The 18061-nt window shown below is 39.6% G+C and overlaps 1 protein-coding gene across 5 annotated transcripts in view; it reads right to left on the bottom strand.

Moving 5' to 3' along the window:
* The window catches only part of EFCAB11 (EF-hand calcium binding domain 11), a 123698-nt gene extending 105727 nt beyond the window's left edge, over positions 1 to 17971 (bottom strand). For all 5 annotated transcript variants that reach the window (XM_019744295.3, XM_088797450.1, XM_088797449.1 and 2 more), the window contains exons 1-4: positions 17815 to 17971; positions 17203 to 17298; positions 13496 to 13541; positions 137 to 238 (exon numbers count right to left, since the gene is read on the bottom strand). In XM_019744295.3, coding sequence (XP_019599854.2) covers positions 137 to 238; positions 13496 to 13541; positions 17203 to 17298; positions 17815 to 17889 — 319 coding nt within the window. In that variant the 5' untranslated portion in view covers positions 17890 to 17971. The remainder of the gene's footprint in view (positions 1 to 136; positions 239 to 13495; positions 13542 to 17202; positions 17299 to 17814) is intronic.
* Between the last annotated feature and the right edge of the window lie 90 nt (positions 17972 to 18061).

The raw sequence follows: 18061 nt of genomic DNA on the forward strand, positions 1-18061 counted from the left end.
CCAACATCTAAGGTAATAGCTAATGAGTAAAATAAACTTCCAAGGACATTTATGGGATTTACTGAGTGTATGTTCCCATTCACAGTGAATGGCTTAACAGCAATTTCTAATATCAAAACATTTGAAAGAGACTTACAGTGTCTGTCAAAAGCTGTGAAGATGTGTCTTACTTCGTTCCGATATAGTTGAGCTTCCCTCTTTTTCCTTATAACATTTAAAAACTCCTCAAGTAATACACCTAAAAGTTGGGGAGAAAAATTGTCTTCCTCTTTAAGAAAAAACAAAACATAAAGTGATACCTATCATGAACAAATTTTGCCTTAATTTTGGTGAACAACTATGTATTCCTTAAGCTCTATACCGAAAAGACATTTTGCTAAATGCTTAGTAGGCCCGACACTATCAGGCGATAGCCAAACGCAATAGACTGTTGTAGTTCACTGGTGTTTCCAGGGGATAAAGGAATGGTGACCTCAAAAAAAGTGTAACACTCTGCCCTACAACAGATCTAACAGACGGGCCCAAGACTACATACTAAACAAGGTCTCATAATTTTTCTTTCCTTCTGCCTCTTTGATCCCCTTTTTTCCTAGCCAGATGTCATTACCGCAGGGTTTTTTTTCCAACTGGGAGATCAGGGCGAAGAAGCAGTTTCTCAAAAGTCAATACCAATTGCGCACCACAGATAAAGGTGGAGAGAATGTTCCATAAACAATAGAGCTGGCACGGTCCCCAGCCTTGGGTACACCCCATGACTGTTCTGCAGCCTCGGGCTCTGCTTCCTGTGATTCTCATAATAAAAGAGCCCAGCATGATCATATGAGATTGGATACTGTGCTTACAAAGTCTATCAAAATGAATTCTAATGTGATCTTTGTAGGAGATTTAAAGAGCGGAGACAAGAATTTAAACATTTTAGTGACCTGACCCCTAAATATACAAAAAGAGCAGTTCAATTTTGTAACTCAGGAGTTCCTTTAAAAAACTGTATCACTGTCTTAAAAATAGCCCCAATAGATACAATAATAACCACGTGCTAATTTCTAAAAACTCATACCCTTTTCCTTTTGGTGAGGTGATACTGAGCTGCATATAGTTCCAATGGTTGGAAAACAAAAAACAAAAAACAGGAGACAGTTTTCATAATTTTCCACTTTTTCTTATTTGTAGTTAAAGATTTAGAAACTAAAAAATCAATCTATCTTGGTATTTAAATGATTCATACAACTCTTTAGGACCCACTGTGTGCCAGTCACTGTGTCAAACTCTGGAAACAGAGGGGAAAAGAGAACACACAGGATTTCAGTCCCACGGGACTTACTGGTCTAGTGGTGGAAACAGTGCTCATACAGGGTTAATTGCAGTTGTGCAAATATGCAATTATAAATCGTGGCCTGTGCAATGAGGGGAAAAACAGGAGGTTCTAAGTCGCAGGAATCCTTCTGCAGAGAGGGCTCTGGTGAAGGAGAAAGCTCTCAGAGGAGTTAATAATTAAGCTAAGAACTAAGTGGTAAGAAGATACCACCTGGTAAAGGATGGAAAGAAGAACATTCCAGGCAGAGGAAACAGCTGATGCCAAAACCATGGGGTGAGAAAAGGCCACTGTGGCTGGATGTAGTGCGCAAGACAGCGATACAAGGCAGGGCTGGTGGGGGGCAGGGTTCAGCACGCACAGGCCTGTGTGCCACAGGAAGTAATTTGGCTTTTATTTAAGTTGCAACAGGAAGTCAATAAAAGGTTTGAATTCGGAAGTGACATGATCTGATTTAGATTTCTTAAAGATCTTTCTGGCTGTTGCCTCGAAAAAGGACTGGGAGAAAGCAAAATGTAAAAAGGGAGACCTGTGGGGAGCCTATTGTCAGATGTGGTGGCTAGAGTACTGGCAGTTAGAATAGAGGAGGGGAAGGTTTCCAGAGGTTTCGGAACACATGAAGGGCTAGATGAGGCAGGTGAGAAAGGAGATGTCAAGAATAACCCCTGCGTTCTGGCTTGAGTACGCAGTGATTTGAGGAGTCATTTTAAAGAGATGAGAAAGGCTAGGGAAAGAACAGGAGTTGGGGGTGAGATGAGAGTTGTGATTTCGACTTAAATGTTCGATGCTTTGGAGACAACCAAGAGCAAAAGTCAAGTAGGCAACTGGATATATTCTAGGCAACAAGGCCTACCTCCCAGCACCTACCACAGTGCTTGGCATATGCTGAATAAATATGCATTGTATAGAACTAGCATATGTAACATTTTCCCCCATAGTAGTTAGGGTATGTATTGGTGCAGCTCCAGTCTCAGCTCACCACCGTTGGGACTGGAGAACATATTTAAAACTGCTAGCTGAGCTTAAAATTGAAGTCATCAGGCCATGTTCCCACAGGATCCAACCCCTAACTTTAGTTCAGGAACACCAAAAGCTAATCAATTAAACAGCACCTAGATTAGTTGAAATTCTTAAGTATGTTCAATGATCAAAGCATATCTTATGAGGCCCTTCACAATCTAGCCCCAGCCAACCTTTCTAGCCTCCCTAGCAAACTTCCCAACATTTCCACAAGACAACGGGCTCTTTCACGCCTCCATACCATTGCAGGCATTGGATACATGGCCTGGAATGTGCGCTCTCCTTTTCCTCCTAGTGAATTTTTACATCTCCTCTCAGACGCAACGATCTTACCTCCTCTTTGAAGGCTACCCTGATTTCTTTCAGCCGAGTCTCTTTCCTGTGACTCAACAGCTCTCTGTTCACAACATAATCATAGAGTCTACCGGGTCCTTTGGTCATTATTTGGCCACACATCTGCCTGAGACACACTGAGTAAAAATATTGTATGTTGTTCAAAATTTTAGCCCCAGTGCTTAGCATGATACTTTGCATGTAAGAAGGCATTCATTAATGTTTGTTGAATAAAATAATAGGAAGATATTATTTCTAGTTTTCAGCAAAAAAGCATTAAAATAGTTTAAATGATCTTAAAACTCTGTAAGCTACCATATTTTACTGTGTATAATGCGCTCCCATGTATAATGTACACCCATGTTTTGGGCCCAAACTTTCAGGGGGGAAAACTCTTCCATTTTAATTTTTTATTTCAAATTTTTATTTGTTTACATTTAGGTACTCGTTTTTTGTATTATAAAGGAATTTTAGCATTTCTTTTCTAACATATTATGGTATAAGCAATTTTTGGTAACAAATAATGACAAAACACAAGAACAAATACAAGGTTCAAGAAATTTATGTACCGGTAAGAAATTTACAGTATTTACGCATCATAGAAAGCCAAGAACTCTTCGTTGTTGCAAGTTGGTCGTGAGTTCAACAAAAATGATTATCGTATTCCAGGGTATTATTTTGCATGCAGCTATCGTTATTGATTTCTAGAGTTACACTTTTAACTCATAAGCATAAATAAAAGAATTAAAAACATTTATATAGATACAGAATTAGTATAACCCATGTATTATACAATGTGCACCCTTATTTTTCCCTCACCAATTTGTGCAAAAAAGTGCACATCATACACGGCAAAACATGGTAATGCCAAAAAGTAGGTCACTTTTTATTCACATAGCCAGCAAAATAAATCATTTCATAAACCCCAATTACGTATGATATAGTAAAAAACAAACAAAAAACAGAGGTAAAGGAAAAGCATGGATTGTATTTTTTTACTTATCATTGCATCTGATTTAGAGAAATGGTAAGAAAAAAAGCACAATTCCATGGTTCCTTGTGTGATTCACAAGAAAAAAAAGTACATGAGTGCTGATATCTTTTAAATTACATATTCAGAAAACTCATTAGGATTTGGAGCTATAAAGGCCTCAGGTCTCTATTTCATAATCTTGTGGGATAAAAAGCAAACGTTCTTTGGTTTTTCCTGGGTGAAAATGTATGTGGATTTCAACTGTATGTTTATCATCACTTATAAATGAGAAACAACCTAGTAACACAAATAACTGTATATATGTAATCAAATCTTTGACACTCTTTTCCCAGAGGATCATACATCTTATTTTTTGAAGTCAATACTCTAAAGGTCATTACGTAATATTAAACCATGTCAACACATCCCTTCCCCACACGCCCTTAACTTGTTCCAATCTTCCATAGCAATACATCAAGCCCCTTCCCTAGAAAGGACAGAGAGGTTTCCTTCAGCTTGGCTCTCACACTGGAGCAGCATGACCTCTTTCTAAAGCCAATGCATAATGGCTTGTGATTCCTGAAGCTCTGAAATGTAAACACATGATGTAAGTTTTATGAATCTTGCTGTTCTTTAAGCTGCAAAGAAATAGAGGTCCTCTTACTAGCTCCACCTGCTGTCACATTATTCAAACCTAAAATTACCACTTCACAAAAACTTGCAATACTGTATTTTGCTGTGTATAATGCATATTTTTTTGCCCAAATTTGGGAGGGAAAAATAAGGATGCACATTATACATGGCTAGTACTAATTCCATATCTAGTATATAAAGGTTTTTAGTTCCTTTATTTATGCTTATGAGTTAAAAGTGTAACTCTTTTGAATATCAATAACAATATTCATATGCAAAATAATACCCTGGAATACGATAATCAGTTTTGAACTTACGAGGAACTTGCAACAAAGAGCTGCATGATGTGCACATATCATAAATTTACCAGTACACAAAACTTCTTGTATCTTGTGTGTTCTTGTGTTTTGTAATTACATAAGATTTCTTCTACCATGTTAAAAAATAAATGCTAAAATTCCTTTATAATACAAAAAAAGTACCTAAGTATAAACACATAAAAATTTGAATTAAAAAATTAAAACGAAAAAAAATTTTTTTCCCTGCAAGTTTGGGCCCAAAACGTGGGGTGTGCATTATACACGGAAGCACATTATACATGGTAATTCTGTTGCCATCAGATTTCATACCCAATGGGACGTGCATTACCTGTGTCCACCTCTGGAGGGAAAGAATATGTTCAGAACATTCTAATTTTAAATACAACATTGGGTCTTCTCTGTACACTGTTCCACTAATCAGTTACCTAAACACGCTTTACTAATGAGGATCACAAAACATCAGGAACCACACAGACCTGTGTGTTTTATTCATCTGAATAAATATCTGAGTGTATTATTCATCTGTCTACAGAAGATGTTCAGAAATTGTCTGGGGAGTTGGACTCTGTCAGTAATTTGCAGACTTTTTTTTTTAGCTGTAGGAACGCCTAATGCGTAGAGGAGATGAGGCAGAGCCATTCGGTTTGGGGAGAGGAGGGCTCCCCACCATTGCCTGGCCAGCAGTGCCCCTGGAAGTGCTCCCACAGGACCCAGGATGGAGGATCATGCCTTAAAGAGCACGGGGACCATGATCTTTACAAATCCTTCTAGACTTCTGCAAGTCTGTGCGCTTTCCATACCACTGGAAATATTTCCTTCCATTTTATAATCCACTCGTGGCAAAATGGACCCTTTTTGTGTTCTATAATGAATACATGTATTTTACTTTCCAAACTACTTAATACATGTGACATAGACATGTCATATAGAGAGACATACTAGGAATGTTATCTTTTCTATTTTTTTGTTTTTAAGCAGTTTCCTAGGAGGATAATCATCTTTCACTACAAGGGTGGATATATTCAGAAAGTCCAATAAAACTATATAAATATTTTCATTGAAAGTTTCACTATGTATATTATTTTTTGGTGGTTCACAGTTCGAAGCTTCAGGGTCAGTGCACACAGAGAAATCCTCCTGAAAATGAAGTACTAGTCTAATTTCTAGCTATCACAGTGAGCTTAAATTAGAAACTGCAATAAGCCTGGGGAGAGTGAAGGAGAAAACAATCAAAATGCCAACTTATTTAGACTGTAAGTCTGCTCCTAGATTTAGTACAAAAGGGAGGGATCATGTTCATTGTGCCACATAATAAGTTTTCCAAGGACTGAAAATGCCTAAAAATGAGGGTTTAAAAAGGATTAAGTGACCTTTTAAAAGGAATAATGCAAGCCTTCTCTAGTTTAAGAAATAAAATTCAGATTATGGCTTCTGGAGGCCATGAGGGAAAAAAAAGGGTGAAATGTGTTCACATAAAAATATTGTAAGGACAGAAGGTAAAAAAAGTGGCATTGATGATGGTGAGTCATCACAGGAAGATGGATAAGTAAATTCAGAGGACTAATATTTTCTTCCAGCTTCTTACATAAGAGTCGGGGAATAAAGAGAAAAGAATCTTCCTTCATGGAAGAAATCAAGTTTTACTATATCATTGGGAGGAAATGCAGAGGAAGAGTCAAAGAGGTTAGAGCAGAATTGAGAAATCTGAACCAATAAAACCTACTTTATTTCTGTAAGAAATGGACAAGAATCGTTACCTTTTTTATTATGTACATCTCCTGCTCATAAACCTTCAAAGGTTCCTCAGTATTAACAGTACAAAGTCCTGATACCGTATTCTGGAATTTCAAGCTTCATTATGCCTTGTAGGCGAACTGGTCCTCAACCCTCCCTTCCCAACTCTCAGCTTCCGTCAGGGCAGCTTACTCTGCTGAACACAGTTTGTGTGTAGGTATGAGCTACACTCCTGGCTGGTTCAGGAGCTAACAATATTCCAAGGAAAGGGGCTACTGTTTATGGTAGATTCAGTATCAGTATGACGGCTGATAGCTTTGGGTATGCAAAGCTGAGGTGGGGTAGGGAAGAGGGCGTACTGTAAAATGAGGGACAGGGTTCTGGGAGAAAGAATTTCAGCCACTGAGGCGGACACTGGACACGGTAGGGGAAGAGGTCGGTGAGAGAAACTCCGCAGGGGTGGCATGCAGAAAGAGCCCCTACAGAAGAGGAAGCCCTAATCTGGCCTTTTCGATTGCTAGATGTGGAGAGTGAGTGATAAAGCCGCTTCTCTGTACTTAACAAAATGCCTCAGCAAAGTCTACTTGACAGGCAATGTTTTTATGGGATTGGAGGGTGTGGGTTTAGTCTAAATTCAAGCTGAGTTCTGCCTCAGCACTGGCACGGGCAGAGCAGAGCGCCCCAGGAGCTGGAGGACAAGCTCGCAGCTGGCATCGCACTGCACTCATTCATTTACTATGTTCTCTTCTTGCTCCTCCACCTTTGCACATTCCCCTCACCCTTCCACATCCAGCTCCAACCCACACACATGCAGGAAGGGAGTGCCGGCCTCCACGGATCTCCTAGAGGTTTTCTTGTCTGTAGTATCCATGTGACATCCGGCCATAAAAGAAGTGACAATACTTCTTTCATCTTCCTTATTCCCTATTTTTATTTTTTTTTAAATGTCTTTAGGTCAGTGTCTGTGTCTCCTAAACGTTTCTATCCCTGCAATGAAACGTATTCAGCATCCTCTAAATAGGTAAAGAAATAAATTTGGGGTTGGATATCTGGGCGATACCACAAAATGCTCCCAGGGTTATGATTTCAAGAACAGGTAAGTAACCTTAATGTGTTTCCTGACTATAGAAAAGAACTAAGAGGTCAATTGAATTCTGAAGTCCAACAAACAAAACTTTGCTATACTGTGGTCTTAGTTACTTAGGCAGGAACCCAAAACAACAAAACATACACAACGACAAAAGGTGTTTACATAGAACTTGAAAGACTAGAAAATGGAAATTTAAATTTAGGGAAAGTATATAATAGTCAACTGTCTGGTTCAAAACAAGAAAGTAATAAATAAAAGCACACAAGCCAACTGGCCATTAACCTCAGCCTCCATAAATTACTTTTCAATTGAACTGACACTGAATAGCATGACCGAGCCAAACAGTCCATAATCACCTTTACGATGAATCAATCTCTTTGATTTTGCCATCATTCAAAGTTAAGGGTTAAAAGTTCCTAGGAAGCTTTCTCTTTTTTAAGTGTGAAAGTAAAATATGTTCGTTCTTCTAAAAGGGCAATAATGTAAGGAAACAGAAATAGAAAAAGGCAAAAACCATCTAATCACCCAGTTAAAAGAAAATTCTGATGTACTTTGTGCTGGTTTCCCCCTTAGGCACATTTTACACGGATCTGGGATAAAAACACACAGACAGCTGTGGGAGGATTCAGTGGGACAATGTTCATGCCGTTCTCAGCTGCTGTGATTCCTATAAAATGCTCTACAATTTATCCCACAATGAAGTCAATCATCTGCGATCACACACAGTCTTTGCCCTTCATGGAAACGGCCAGACGTGGATGGTGTTCAACACTGGCCTACGGTGAAGTGTAAGGAACAGCCTTACAACATTCACTGATGTGTTTACAGAACAGTTTGCGGGTGTCAATGTCCACTCGTCAGTCTCCTCTCCATGAGACACTGTGGAAGAGCTAACCCAAGTCACGCAAAACTGCGTCTCTCTAGAAAAGGAGTTTCTAGTCTATGGACACTGATCACTGTTGTTGGTTGTGATTCCCTATTTGCTGTGAACGCTAGGTAGCTCTGAACCAAAGGTGGCATCAACTTCTGGCAACTGCACAGAACCAGCCTTTTGTTTAACGACCCACTCCTAACTTCAACTCACTGATTAAGTTCCTGGGGGAATGGACTGGCCTCAGCTCTGTTCCAATGACTAATAAGACCCATGGCACTATTACAATCAAGGGAAGGGTTTATCAAATGGTTGAAGGGGTAAGCATGGCGATCGGACCCCTGGGGTCTGCTACTTAGTAGCTTTGGCAAATTACTTAGCCTCTCTAAGCTTCCAGGTCTCTTCTACTTACAAACTTCTTTCATTCTCTGCACTTAGAGAAGATATAAAATTTATCACAGAGGACCAGGGTTGTAATGAAATAAAACCCTATAAAGGAGGCAGCAATAGTGTATATTGGAACTAACCCCAACAGTGATCTGCTGCTTCCTTAAACTAGTGGCTTGAGTTTTTTTCTCTCACATATATAATTCCTAGTTTCTGGTGCCTAAACAGTTTTTGCTAATGCTCATTTGCTTGTTAGGTTATAGGAACCTATACAAAGGTTATTAGCACCTTTTTGCTACTCATCCTGGCTGCCCTCAAATTCTCCCAGTGTGACTTTCCTGGGGACATTCTACTCTTATTTCTAATAGCTTCAACTTAACTTTTCACTCTTAATTCTCACAAGGAACCTCTACAGAAACGACCCACTTTTAGAGAGACCAGAAGCTCTTGGGAATTAGGATCTGGGCATCCAGGTTTAGGTACCATGAAGTATGTGCGTTGTCAGGACTCTGCCAAGTCAGGATGTGAGCTTGGACTTCACCCGGGAAGCTAGGTGGAAACTGGGCACCGTACAGAGAATCCTGGCATGCTGGACACCTGGCACGACTTTGGATGTAAGAAGAGCTACCACTAACAGGAGAATTCCCAGGTCACAGCTACCCAGAATAACTTTGAAAAGTTGATTACCTGAATAAATAGCTCTCAGAAAGCCAAGGCCAACATTTCAGTTCTCCTTCAAGATCAAAACGTTAAGGAGAGAGAGACTATGTATATTTGGAAAAAAACATTTAATCTGTACAGAAAGCCTCTTCCTGCAATAAAAAGAACATATAAATATGACTCATGTCACTGAAAAGGAGATAAGAGGGAGCTGATGTTCTGAAATTGGTTCAGCATTGAAAAGTTCTAGTAGCAAAAAATTATGTTAGCGGTAATCAGAGTTCAGCAGCAATTTCTTGCTAGGATGGCTATTTTACTCTCTCTCGGATGTCTGTGGTCTGAGTCTCCCCTTTCAAGTGAACACGAATTGAAGCTAGTTAGAGAGTTAGTACCCTGGCTATAAGTCTATTCCTTTAAATCATGAAGAGATGCTTTGAGAAAGTTAATTTGACATTGGTATCAAGACCAGGAGAGGAAGGTAAAAGACTGAAGCTTGTAGACTAAGAAGAGTCCTTTCACAGTAATTTTGGAGCAAGGTGCTAAACACCTACCTACACTTTGATCTCATTCCTCCAACCCAATCTTCCCCTGAATTTCTCAGATGACTAATTTACTTTGTAACCTTTTGAAATATATTTTAAAATTAATTATTAGGAAAAGATGCTGTGAAAGGAAGCATCCTAATGATTTGATTGAGAAGTGGATGTGAGAGTAGATGTCATATCCTTGATGTTAATTGCAAGGAAATGCATGCGGGAGCAGGTCCAGGGGCATATCATCAAAGTCGGAAAGCCCTCAGTGGGAAGACAATTTTCAGTATCAAAAAATTGCAGGTAGGAAGCAATCGCTAGGCCATAATGAACTTGAGAAAATGTTTCATCCTAAGGCAGCCTTAGTAATCTCTCTCTGAGAGAATTCAGGCATGGGACAGGCCACACGAACGTAGAGGAGCGCTCATCCAAAAGCTAAAGCTCCAATGTACATCGGAACGCCCATCAAATGGAAGCTCTAGCACTGCAACAAATATGCGAAGTATGTCTGCATACAGTCAAAATTCAAGAATTAGAGAACTCTTAAAGGAGACAAAATTTCATAAATTTCATGAGCATATTTTAAGCCACAAGTCAACCCTCTCTCAAATGTCAGAAGAAAACACATGGGAGGAAAATAACAATAGACACTTGAAACATCCTTTGGCCATAAATCAGACCTTACTTTATATCAGAGCACTCGGGGGAGAAGGTGGGAAATCCTAATGCCAGAATTTACCCTTCACTGTATATCAAATGTACCATACAGGAGAAAAACCATATGAATGGAACACATGTGGAAAAACCGTTTTATGAAGTCAGATCTTACTAAACATGAGATAATACATATGTGTGGGGGGAATTTAGGATACAGAAGGTGGGAAGTTCTGCTGGAAATTAACCTTTACTCTACATCAGAGAAGTTACTACCCCTGTAAAGAATGTGGGAGGGAAATCTTACTTCCAGAATAACACCTCTCTGTACATCAAAGAACTGGTTAAGGAAAGAAAACCTGTGTGAAGTCAAATCCTTAACTCAGAATCAGAGATTATACGTAAGGGAGAAAATCTATGAGAATAACGAATGTAAGGGTGCCTTCAGCAAGTCACACTTGCTATATCAGACAAGGCACAAAATGGAGAAACGCTACATAAATACAATGAGTGCAGAAAGACCTTCATCTAGACAGAATCACTGGCTTTCAGGGGACTCCTACAGGAGAGAAACCGTATCAATGCAAAAAATGTCGGAAATGTCCAGAAGACAGAAACCTTTGTAGATTAGAATATTCACTTAGGTACCCAAAGGAAAAAACGTAGGGAAGGCTTAACCAAGAAGTTCTAACTAACTGAACATCAAAGAAACAATATTTGAATAACCCGTGGAAATTCCATCAAGGTAGAGAGGAAGCAAACAACATGTTCTCCTAGCAATAGTATTGTTCTAAAATTCATGTTTCTTATGTGATACCAAACCTTGTATATAGAAAAACAATCCAGTAAACTCTTTTGTAAATGTAACATTTATAAATAGATTTTTTTTTTTTTTTTAAAGAAAAAGTCAAACCAATCAAAAGAACAGAGGAGCCAGCTTGAGGAGGCACTCAATGGCCAAACCGGGGTCAAGTTGAGCACTATACAGTAAAGGATTTTAAATCATTAAAAACATACAAATTAATGAGTCCATACTGATAAGATAGATATAGATAGAAAGACTCATAGCTAGATAGATAAATAGATGAATCAATCAGGAAGAAAGGCGGTCTCTTGATTATGATAAAGTACCAAGAGTTAACTGAAAGAAGCACTGATATTAGAAAATCATTACTTTGCAACCATTATAGCAAAACTGGATCAAACAAGAATCATAAATGGATAACAAATCTAGGGAGAAACTTGGATAAGAAGCAGAATATTTGCAATATCTTAAATGTGTCCTTCCACAGATTACTTATTAATTGCAAGGGAAGAAAACATAAAAAGAAGTAATACAATGGAGAAACTGGACAACATCTCCACCAGTGATAAAAATGATTATCTAGGAGAGACAGACGGACATTGTGTGCCTCCAGATGTGGCACTGTGAGAACGACATATCACATAAATAGTATTGTGGCTGAGAATGCTAAACTTCAACTGAATTACAGAGAAACATCAGGCAAACTCAAAATGAGGACTGTTCTTAAGAAAAAAAAAAAAAAAAAAAAACAGTGAGGAGTGGGCTATTTCCCCCAAAATACCAAAGTTACAAAAAGGTAAAAAAAAAAGTCTACAGAGATATTCCATATTAAAGGACGCTAAAGAGACACGACATCAAAGAAAAATTCCTGTAACAAACAAGGAAAGATGCTGCAACGGATATTATTAGATCAAGTGACAATAATGGAATATAGATGGGAAATTAGATTAAAAGACTGTATCAATATAAATTTATGAAGTTGATAAGTGTGCTGTGGCGATGTACAGTGTGGCAAGAGGAGGGGGTGGTGGTAGAAATTAGAAGACAAATGAGAAGGCAAATGGAGGAAAATGTTAACAATAAGTGAATCTGGGTAAAGGGTGTACAGCTATTCTCTGTACTATTTTAAATTATTTCTTAAAAGGTAATTTTTAAAAGGCCAAACCAGCATGCTCTGGGCCCTATGTCCTCAAACAGGTACTCATCTCTCTTTCTCTCTGTCATCTTCCTTTTCCCTCTTCACTAGATCATTCTGCTAAGCTTAGAGACATCTTCATGTTCCAAAAAAAAAAAGCTAACAGCCACTCTGGTCCTACTGAGACTTACCTACTCACATACTCACATTGTCACACTTTGTCACTTGCCATCTATCTTTGACCCATTCCTGCATGGCCTCAGTCATCACCATACATTGAAGCTGCTTTGCTCAAGTCACCGAACACCCCACAGCTGTTAACGCCAATGGCTCCTCTTCGGTTCTTAAGCTACTTGACTTCTCCACAGCGTATCTAATAGCGTTGACCTCTTCCTGGAAACAGCCACTTCTCTTGGCTTTTGATTCAAAATTCTTGGTTTTCCTCCTCCCCGTCAGTCCCTCCTAAGTCTCCTTTTCTATTTCCTCATCCTCTACCTGACTTCTAATGGTTACAGTTCCTAAAGCTCTCAGTCCATTCTGTTTTGCTAGGTGGTCTCATCCATTCCCACAGCTTCAAACACCATCTAGATGCGGATGACTCCCAAATTTATTTCTTCGGCCCAGAGCTTTGTCTGAATTCAATATTCACACAGCCCGACTGCCTTGATCTCATTGCTTAAATCTTCTCAAATTTAACATATTCAAAATTGAACTCTTAACTCTCTCCCGTCTTCCATTTCAGGAAGTGCTACTTCTGTCTGTTCAGCTACTCAAGTCAGAAAACCTAGGTCATCCATTGGATGTTGAAATTATAAGCAATGCTTTTTTCTTTATGCTTTTCAATGGTTTAAAATTTTCCTATAATATATACATATATATTATACTTATGAATATATGAATTAATCAAAATTAAAAGAACCAAAACTTCTTTCTTTGAAACAGAACAAAACAAGATGTGCTTACACATTGGCTCTTAATTTCAGTTTTATGAATGTCTAAATAAGGGTACTAAAAATTAGTATTAACTTTATTAATTACCGGAAGTGTTGGGATTTACTGAAGACATCACAGAATCGGCTTCTATCTAGAAAGAAGAAAGAAAAACATGGACATATGATTTCTTTCTTTTTTTTTTTAATTTTACTTTATTAAATTTATTGGGGTGACAATTGTTAGTAAAATTACATAGATTTCAGGTGTACAATTCTGTATTACATCATCTATAAATCCCATTGTGTGCTCACCACCCAGAGTCAGTTCTCCTTCCATCACGATATATTCGATCCCCCTTACCCTCATCTCCCACCGCCCACCCCCCTTACCCTCTGGCAACCACTAAACTATTATCTGTGTCTGACATATGATTTCATCAACTGTTTTCACAGTGCTCATTCTTAATTCCTGGGGTGTGGGGCAGGATATTTTATGAGAAACCAACGTTGTTGAGCCCAGCAGACAAGCAGTATCACGGGACACCTATAATAGTCATTTCACTCTTCCATCAATATCTGTAAGATACCAGATGCAAACCTGTAACAGACTCTAATGCCCCCTAAAACTCTACTCCATTGACCAAAACAGTTTAAGCAAGTAAAATCAACTTGGTTGTCACATATGCAGCATAACCTAAAAGGTAACCTTTCCATTTTAGACAAATACTGACATGGACTCTATGGCTTTTTTTTGTTTTTCTATTGTAAAAGTAACATGATGTAGAAAACACAAAAAATATTTTTAAATTATGAAGAAAAAATTTTAAACCAGCCTTCAATGAAAACCATTAACATTTGGGCCTGCCTTTTTTCTCCCCTATGCATTTTAAACATATTTGAGAACAGACTGTATATGACGTTTGGGGAACTGCCTTCACTAAATATTAAAATATATGCACTTCTGTACTGTTACAAGGGCATTCCAAACATTATGGAATTAGAACCTCAGCAGCCCCTGACAGAGTTTCTCCCCGTTCGATTCCGTGCCCAGCACTTTCCCAGCTCCTCTTGCCTCCCCCAGCTGATTCCCACTGCATCTTCTTCACGGAGTCCCTGCCTGCCCTTACATGTTGGTACTCCCCAATGTTCTACCCTCCGGCTACTGCCCTTCACACTCTGCATACTCTTCTTGGGCAGTGCCATCCAGTCCCTCGTTTTGAGCTTCCACCTGTAAACTGAGGAGTCCCACATCTGTCTCCAGCCCTCACCTGTCCACCCATTTTCAGATTCCTGTACCTAAGAGAAGCAGCACGATCTGGGAGCAGATCTTTACCACCCTAACCTGGACACCAGCACAGAATTTAACAAGTGAATGCACTTGGTGGGCTCATAGCTTAATGTGCTCCCATCTCAACTTACTGACGTTGCCATGAACCTGCTCCTTCGGAACTTTCTTCCTTGGTGGCATCACTGTTGCTTCAGTCCTGGTGTCACACACTGTCTTACCGCCACTACCTCGAATCAGTCACCAAGGCATAACTTCCATCACCGCAAAGCATGCCCTGACTCTTCCTATCAGAGGAGTCTAGCTCCTTTCGTCTACAAATGACACCCGGGCCCCGAGGACAGTTACCGTGAGACTCAGACCCTCCTCCTTGTCCCCCTCACTTTCTGTTCCTTCTGTTCTTCTCTAGCTTAGTGTTTATCACAGAGTTTATAAGTCTCTCTACACTCAATGGTGAACTGCTTCAAAGTAGAGTCCATTTTTATTCATCTTTATATCTCTAGCAACGACAAAGTGTTCTTTTTATTAAATAGGAACACTTAATAAATTCCATTGCCAACAATTGCATAAGTGTATAAGTGATTTATTACAGGCATGCTTTACTGCTTCATGACCTGCATTCAGTAAATATTTCATTTGCTCAAAAGCAATATTCAAAATTAAAACCCCAAACCTCAGCCGAGTATAAAAGTAAAAATCTGTTAAATTTCACACATTAAGTGTTACTTATTTAAGTTCATTGTACAAATGACTGTTAAGTGTATAGGTGATTTGCTGTATCAGCACTTTACTGTTTGGTGATTTGCAGTCAATAAACATTTTAGTTGATTAAAAACTAAAATCCAAACCCTCAACCAAGTATGAAAATAAAAGGAGAAATCTGTTAAATTTAATGGAATGTGCGCACATAAGTTACCACATCCCTATATCTGTCATTAAATTCCTCACTTATATTCTAAAATTACAACCAAGGAGACTCAAGGGTGATAAAGGCAGGAGACCAGATATCTTTCCAGCTGAACCCAGGTTAAATACGATGCTTCAAAGGCCCAGTCCACTTCGCTGACCTGCTTTGGAATTTCAGCTGAAATAATTGCATGTTAACAGGAAAGCTGCTATTTCTGGGAGCCAGCCCTGAGCCCCACAATCAGCCTCACAGTTAACTAACATCCCCTAGTAGTTTAGTCGAATCACTCTGAACCCACCTGGGGTGTTCATGGAACCTATTTAAGTCAACAGACCATATTTACCATGATGCTGTGATGCATTTGAGCATAACGAAGGATGGAGAAGTGGGACATCACGTAGTCCCTGGCTGCGCTGAGCTTGCAATCTGACAGGTAGAGACCACGCATGAACAACAATGGGCCAAAGTGATGGCCAACCTGTTCGGTCTAATGAGGGCACGAGGGAGGGCATTCCAGGCACAGCCCTGAGTGCTCCCTCTGCGCAATGACTACAGATGAAGTTCTTAAACCTGGACAAGATCTTGCCTCTGATTCATTCCAGTTGAGCAGCTTAACAAAAGGGATCCATTTCTAGAATGTGACATAACAGGCAAGGGAAGCAGCACAAAGATGGGGATAACAGGAAACTTGTCCTACTATAAAGGAGGTTCCTTGAAGCTCAGTGCAACTCTCATTATTAGTGAATTAGTGCAACCTCTCCTGGAGAACAATATCCAACAAAATTTCAAATGTACCTAGGAATTGTACTTTTAGGTATTCCACAGATATACATCCACAAGGATATAATATAAAAGGATGCCCATTGTAGCAGTGACTGTGGGAACGAAAAATAAGGGGAGGGGCGGCCAGATGGCTCAATTGGTTAGAGCGTGAGCTCTTAACAACAAGGTTGCTGGTTCAATTCCCACATGGGCCAGTGAGCTGCGCCCTCCACAACTAGATTGAAGGCCGACTTGACTTGGAGCTGATGGTCCTGGAAAAAACACACTTACCCAATAAAAATCTAAATGACCAAAAACAGGAAACTGGATAATGCCCGTACTATGCAACTGTTATGTTTTTTTTTAATGTGGTAGTGGTGGTGGTAGTGTATGCTTTTATGCTCTGGTAGGGAGGGAGGGGAGTTTACATTCAACTTTATACCTTTCTGCACTATTTGAATTTTTCTGTATGTAAATGTATTACTTCTGTAACTTAAACGAAGCAAATTTTTTGCTTCGTTTAAATAAAAAAAATCTCTGCATGTCACTTCCTCTGTGAATTCTTCCTGTCACCAACACTCCCTCCCAGCCTTACCTCTAGATACCTCTATAGCATCTCTTATTTATTATAATTATTAGCAGCCTGGTGGTGAGATAGGCTTCATGGGCTCTAATGAGACAGCTTTCTAATTCATCCCTGAGTTGGGTTCATAAGGTGAAAGAGTAAACTTCAACACTGGGCACATCTCTGAAATTGTTTATAAGGCAGTGATTTACTTTATAAATACATAGGATCCATTCATCATTTAGGATCACTGTATCGTCTGCCCCATCCCCCAATATATAAAGAAAGCTCTACCTTGGAGGGCTTGTACCCAAACAGCATTACAACAGCGACTTTAAAGTCCTCTCTGCTTAGATAGCCTTTGTTATCTTCATCACATGCTTTGAACACCTGAGGAACATTAAGATATCTTTAGTTAACACAGAAACCGTTTGTTCTATTATTTTTATTAATAGTTTATATTAGATTTGACTCTCAAAAATCTAAAACTCAGACCAACAGAAAGGATCAAAAATAGACTTTATCCTATTTTTAATTCTCAAGAAATATTATTGATGGGCAAAAATTTACCCCTCAAAAGCTCCAACGAGTTAATCACTAAACTGACCCAAATTAATTCCTTCAAACCATTGGGTTAAATTCCACCCAAAATTCGGTCGCAGAATTAGGAAGTTTAGGCAAAGGGGGCTGGAGAGTGGAGAAGATGAGAAACTAAGAAGTGGCCAGAACACTGGACAGGGAGCCAGAAGCCTTGCAGCCCTAGGCTCAGTCATTAACCATGACACTTTAGAAGGGCAGTCCAACCCTTGTTCTGTGCAACGACGCTGAGCAAGACCCAGGCGCGGAGACCAAAGTAAGAACCCCGAGTTAAGTTAAAATCCGAGACTCAGTCCCCCAGACACCTACTTCCACCCACTTCTTGTGTTCTGAGGGGCTGGCTTCCCACGTCCGCGTCCGGGCCCCAGCCTGGGCGAAAAACATCGCGACCGCCACAACCAAATCAATACAACGGAACCCGAGATCTCAGTGGTCAAAACCTGAAGTGCAGCGGACCACGAACCCCGCTCACCGCGCCTCAGGAAGCTGAACTTGCCCGGGCACCTCCAACGTCTTCTCCCATTGGCCGACCTGAGAGCCACTGGCGTTGATCCCG

This window comes from Rhinolophus sinicus, chromosome 3, assembly GCF_057876585.1.
Source record: "Rhinolophus sinicus isolate RSI-liver-muscle chromosome 3, RSI-T2T, whole genome shotgun sequence".
NCBI lineage: Eukaryota > Metazoa > Chordata > Mammalia > Chiroptera > Rhinolophidae > Rhinolophus > Rhinolophus sinicus.